Genomic DNA, 6,967 nt, shown 5'->3' with positions numbered 1-6,967 from the left:
TGTATAATTCGGAGCAGAAAACAACATATACTGTATTCAGAAGTTCTAGCATAATTACTAGTACTTTAAATATGAAACTCCATTATCTATTTTTATACATTTGAGCTTCTCGTGGTACATAGACCCCTGGAAATATTTGGAACATCGGTATGGGGTAGAAAGCAGAGCTTCTCAATTCTATCCTCATACATTACTTAAATGTCATATTGTAAGTATTAATGTTTAGATATACAATATATTACAGTATCCTACAATAATGGTGTTCAATGAATTATCAGAGACATATATGAATTTGGTGTAGCAAATGGTCCACTAGAATACTACTCAAAATATCTCTCAACATCACCAGATTTGCAAATTAGAGCAGCACAATACATACACTACAGGGAGTGCAGAATTATTAGGCAAATGAGTATTTTGACCACATCATCCACTTTATGCATGTTGTCTTACTCCAAGCTGTATAGGCTCGAAAGCCTACTACCAATTAAGCATATTAGGTGATGTGCATCTCTGTAATGAGAAGGGGTGTGGTCTAATGACATCAACACCCTATATCAGGTGTGCATAATTATTAGGCAACTTCCTTTCCTTTGGCAAAATGGGTCAAAAGAAGGACTTGACAGGCTCAGAAAAGTCAAAAATAGTGAGATATCTTGCAGAGGGATGCAGCACTCTTAAAATTGCAAAGCTTCTGAAGCGTGATCATCGAACAATCAAGCGTTTCATTCAAAATAGTCAACAGGGTCGCAAGAAGCGTGTGGAAAAACCAAGGCGCAAAATAACTGCCCATGAACTGAGAAAAGTCAAGCGTGCAGCTGCCAAGATGCCACTTGCCACCAGTTTGGCCATATTTCAGAGCTGCAACATCACTGGAGTGTCCAAAAGCACAAGGTGTGCAATACTCAGAGACATGGTCAAGGTAAGAAAGGCTGAAAGACGACCACCACTGAACAAGACACACAAGCTGAAACGTCAAGACTGGGCCAAGAAATATCTCAAGACTGATTTTTCTAAGGTTTTATGGACTGATGAAATGAGAGTGAGTCTTGATGGGCCAGATGGATGGGCCCGTGGCTGGATTGGTAAAGGGCAGAGAGCTCCAGTCCGACTCAGACGCCAGCAAGGTGGAGGTGGAGTACTGGTTTGGGCTGGTATCATCAAAGATGAGCTTGTGGGGCCTTTTCGGGTTGAGGATGGAGTCAAGCTCAACTCCCAGTCCTACTGCCAGTTTCTGGAAGACACCTTCTTCAAGCAGTGGTACAGGAAGAAGTCTGCATCCTTCAAGAAAAACATGATTTTCATGCAGGACAATGCTCCATCACACGCGTCCAAGTACTCCACAGCGTGGCTGGCAAGAAAGGGTATAAAAGAAGAAAATCTAATGACATGGCCTCCTTGTTCACCTGATCTGAACCCCATTGAGAACCTGTGGTCCATCATCAAATGTGAGATTTACAAGGAGGGAAAACAGTACACCTCTCTGAACAGTGTCTGGGAGGCTGTGGTTGCTGCTGCACGCAATGTTGATGGTGAACAGATCAAAACACTGACAGAATCCATGGATGGCAGGCTTTTGAGTGTCCTTGCAAAGAAAGGTGGCTATATTGGTCACTGATTTGTTTTTGCTTTGTTTTTGAATGTCAGAAATGTATATTTGTGAATGTTGAGATGTTATATTGGTTTCACTGGTAGAAATAAATAATTGAAATGGGTATATATTTGTTTTTTGTTAAGTTGCCTAATAATTATGCACAGTAATAGTCACCTGCACACACAGATATCCCCCTAAAATAGCTATAACTAAAAACAAACTAAAAACTACTTCCAAAACTATTCAGCTTTGATATTAATGAGTTTTTTTGGGTTCATTGAGAACATGGTTGTTGTTCAATAATAAAATTAATCCTCAAAAATACAACTTGCCTAATAATTCTGCACTCCCTGTATATTCAGATGTTCTAGAATGATTCCTAGTACTTTACATATGAAATTCCACAAAAACACAAAAAAGTTTTAAAACTATTTATATACATCCTAGCTTCTCATCCTTTGGTACATAGACATGTGGGAATATTTGGAATATTGGCATGGGGTAGAAAGCAATTCTTCTCAATTAAACCCTCATACTTCACTAAAATATCATACTGTGAGTATTTATGTGTAGATATACAATAAATGATAGTGCCCTTCAATAGTTATGTAACATGAATTGTGGGAGACATATTTGTGTTGGTGTAGCAAGACTCCAACCAATGCCCCACTGAAATACTAATTAGACATTTAAATGCTAAATACACCTCAAATATGTGTTTGAAACACAACCCATAATATTTTATATTCATGGTGAAACTTCTCAATGTATAGTTAACGGTGGCATATTGTTAAAAGTGCTCTCTAAGTTAAATAGAAATTAATCTCATTAAAATTGTGACCTATTTAACACAAGCAATCATAAGGTATTGACATGAACTACTTCCTTAGGTAATGAGTTCCACAATATGATTGCTCTTACAGTGAAAAAAAACATTTACATTGCTGGAGATTAAATCTCCTTTCCTGCAGCCTTAAAAGACCAGCAAATACATTAGATTTGCATAATAAACAAGTGCATGATAAAAAGACAATGCGATAGCACTTAATTCTGAACTTCGAATGAGTAGTAGAAAGTTATGTCTATTTCCACTCCTCCTATATCATGTGACAGCTATCAGCCAATCACAAATGCATATATGTATATTCTGTGAATTCTTTCACATGCTCAGTAGGAGCTGGTGACTCAAAATGTTTAAATATAAAGACTGTGCAGATTTTGTTAATGTAAGTAAATTGGAAAGTTATTTAAAATTGCATGCTGCCTCTGAATCATGAAAGTTTAATTTTGACTTGAGTGTCCATTTAAATTGGGACCTCTTGTAACAAATTATTTTCTTGGAATAAACAGAGCTTCTGCCATCTCTGTATATGGGCCCTGAATATATTTATATAAATTAATCATTCCATCGCTCAAACAACTTTTTTTTCAGGAGAAAACAGACCCAGTTTGGCTAACTTTTCCTCATAGTTTAAATTCTCTATTTATCCTTATAAGTTTTCTCTGAACTTTTTCTAAGTCTGCAATGTACTTTTTTGAGATTGGTCCACAGAACTGCACTCCATACCCAAGGTGACGTTTTACCAGGGATTTATAAAGTGACAGAATTATGCTTTCTTTCCTTGAATCAACGCCTCTTTTAATACATGCTAGTAAGCCTTTAGTCTCTTCCCTGCATTGTGCACCTATCTTTGGCTTGTTATCTATAAATACTCCCAAATCCTTTTCTTCCTCTGTTTTGCCAAATCTAATCCCATTTAAATAATAGGTTGCCTGCTTATTTTTACTTCCAAAATGTAGAACATTTAATTTCCAGTAATAAATCTAATTTTCAATTTACCTTCCCATTATTCTAATTTTTGTAGATCCCCTTGAATAGCAACTTCATCCTATACTGATCTAATGACTACACAATTTTGTATCATCTGCAAAAATAGAGATGTTGCTATTTAATCCTTGCTCCAATTCATTAATAAAAATATGAAATATATGGGGGGCACCACTGATTACCTTTGTCCAATCTGAGTATGATATGTTTATCACTAATCATTGTTTTGTCTTTTATACATTTATTTACCCATGAGCTAACATTTTCAGATATTCACAATCCATTAATTTTGTACATTAATCTTGCATGTGGCACTTTATCAAACCCCTTTGCAAGATCCAAGTTTATCTATATTTTTACTTACTTCCTCATAGAATCTAATTAGATTAATTTGACATGATCTTTATCTCATGAAACCATGCTGATTTCAACTAATAATCTTGTTTACATGAATATAATCAACAATATAATCCCTTGTAATCCCTTCAAGTATCTCCCCCTCGATTGATGTCAAACTAACTGGTCTATAGTTTCCTTGATTAACCCTGCTATGTGGTACCACACATAAGCATATTATAAAAGTTATTATTGTTATTGGAGTATAATGTTTTTTATTATGTGTTTAAACCCTGAAAAGAAGATAAACATGTAGAGGTCCGTCACAATCCTTTAGAAAAATGTATATAATGATTTTCTACAGAAAATCACCATTGAAGTCTCTGGGGATTTTTTTAGATATATCTAAAATCAGTTCCCGAGCAGCAATATACTAGTGGGAGCTAGCTGAACACATCTGGTAAGCCAATGACAAGAGGTATACGTGTGTAGACAACATTCACGATTCACGATTTAGTCCACTGTAGCTCCTGTGCCTTGCTAGGTATACTTTTAAACATAGGATTCTATGAGAACGAAGTAAATTTGAAATTAAAATGTAAAATAAAAAGTATTTTAAACTTGCATGCTCTGTCTAAATCTTGGAAGTTTAATTTTGACTTTTATGTCCCTTTGATATAAAATACATATTCAACATTATTGCAAAAATGGGCAGTGCATATCAAGAATATACATTTCTAACTCACCTGAATAATGCTGTTAGGAGGCAATGATTCTCTTGGATTTTCATTTCTAATTCCATCATCAGCATCAATGAGATTGTCAGTTGGAACATTTTGCTCAGGCTTCATAAATTTAAAGTCACTTCCACTTGAATCCAGGGCCACACAGACATTATATGAATAGGGTAGTGTCAAGGTTCCATTATTAAAGTTTGAAAGAATTTGGGGATCAACATGTGAATACAAATTTTGTGAATACAAATTTGTACCTAAAGACCCAAAGGAAGTGGAAGGTCTTTCTCTTCTGTATTTTGATATGATTGCCAAAATAACAGTAAATAAAAATAAAAAAGAGATTACAGCTAGAGCTATAACTAAATACAATTGCAAATTAGACTTTGTTTCATTATCAGTCACTTGGTTGATAAGGTTGGGAAGCACCGGATAAAAGTTATCTGCGACAATTAAGTTTACTGTGATTGTTGCTGATAAGGATGGATTTCCATTGTCCTTGACCATAACCACAATTTTTTGTTTTAAATTATCCTTTTCTTGAAAGACACGTGATGTTCTTATTTCCCCTGTGTACTGATTAATACTAAAATAAGACTGATCACCTTCGTGTATAAAATGATAAGACAGCCAAGAATTATGTCCTGAGTCTGCATCCACTGCAATCACCTTTGTTATTAAGGAACCCTCTTCAGAGGCAAATGGGACCATCTCAAAAATATTTGAACCATCACTTTCTGGTGTTGGATATAAAATGTTTGGTGCATGATCATTTTGATCAACTATAAGGACACTTACTGTTGTGGTACTGTTCAGAGATGGGAATCCATTATCTTTCGCTATTATTTGAATGTGAAATTCCTTATTCTGCTCATAATCAAATGATCGCTGTGCATAAAGAACCCCAGTATCAAAATTTATGGAAAAATAAGATGATACAGAAATTCCATCTGTATGTGTGCTTAATATTAAATATACAACTTTAGCATTATTGTCAGAATCGAGATCTGAAGCATGTATATTATATATTGAGGCCCCTGGTAAATTATTTTCTGGTACATAAACAACATAATTTGATTTTGAAAATACTGGTGGATTGTCATTAACATCAGATATATCCAATCTGATGATTTTTCTCCTAGAAAGTGGAGGGGATCCTTTGTCAGTTGCAAGAAGTGTAATGTTATAACTTGATTTGCTTTCTCTGTCAATAAAACCACTTGTAACCATTCTGTAATAGCTACCAGATCCTGATGATATTATTAACTCAAATGGTACATTTTCAATTACATGACAGTCAGCTTCTCCATTTTCCCCTGAGTCTTGATCATGGACTTCAATTAGTGATACCACTGTGCCTGGCAATGAATCCTCTTGTATTGGACTGGTTAATGATGTAACTGATATCTCGGGTGCATTGTCATTTTCATCAGTTATTTCTATCAATACCTTTGAATGAGCAACTAGACCACCACCATCTTTTGCCTGTATGGATAGCTCATACTGTTTTGTCAACTCAAAATCAAAGTTTCTTTTACTATTAATTTCTCCATTTGCATAATTAATACTGAACATGTCCATATTTAGAATATTCATTGCAGTTTTTCTAAATGAATATGCGATTTCCCCATTAGAACCTTCATCCTTATCACTTGCAGTTACACAAAGTACAGTAGAGTTGATTTGCATATTTTCACTAATAATCACTTTATATACCTCTTGTGTAAATATAGGCGCATTATCATTAACATCATTAACAACAACCTTAATCAAAGCAGTGCCAGTTTGTACTGGATTTCCTCCATCTAAGGCTGTTAATATTAATTCATGAACATTTTGTGTCTCACAATCTAAAGGTTTCTCCAGCACAAGTTCAGGAGTTTTGCTGCCATCACTGCTTATCCTTTCACTCAGTATAAAATACTGATTATCATTTAGCTTATATGTCTGAACAGAATTAATACCAATATCTGGATCTTCAGCATTCTGTAAAACAAACCTTGCTCCTGGTAAAGTTAATTCAATAATTTCTAATGTTATTATATCATGGAAAAAAATTGGTGCATTGTCATTTATATCTTGTATTTCAATCTTCACACTGAAAACATTTAATGGATTAGCAAGAACTGCATCAAATGTCAAGAAGCAGGAATCAGCTGCTCCACACAGAGTCTCTCTGTCTATTCTGTCTTTGGCATATAAGTTACCATTTTCAAAATTTACATAGAAATATTTCTCTGAAATTCGTGAAACGATACGCAAATTTCGTATTGGGAGCTCTTTAACATCTAATCCAATATCTTTTGCTATATTTCCTATTATAAAATCTTTTTTAATTTCTTCAAAAATGGAATAATAAAGCTCACCAGACACTAAATGACAAAAACATGAAAATAAGGAAAAGATGAAGAAAAACTGTACTTGCCATCTGATTCCTTTGTAAGCCTTTGTTTGCTCATTTTTTAGCTCAGTCAT

The 6,967-nt window shown here is 34.7% G+C and overlaps 1 protein-coding gene across 1 annotated transcript; it reads right to left on the bottom strand.

Annotated features, from left to right (window-relative positions):
• Positions 1-4,495: 4,495 nt before the first annotated feature.
• LOC128663984 (protocadherin gamma-B2-like) lies at positions 4,496-6,967 on the bottom strand. Its single transcript, XM_053718606.1, has one exon. The coding sequence runs from the start codon at positions 6,965-6,967 to the stop codon at positions 4,496-4,498; it is 2,472 nt and encodes an 823-aa protein (XP_053574581.1).

This window comes from Bombina bombina, chromosome 6 (assembly GCF_027579735.1).
Source record: "Bombina bombina isolate aBomBom1 chromosome 6, aBomBom1.pri, whole genome shotgun sequence".
In the NCBI taxonomy this organism is placed as follows: Eukaryota; Metazoa; Chordata; class Amphibia; order Anura; family Bombinatoridae; genus Bombina; species Bombina bombina.
Note: the sequence above shows the minus strand (reverse complement) of the source record. Positions and strands in the feature narration are given on the sequence as shown.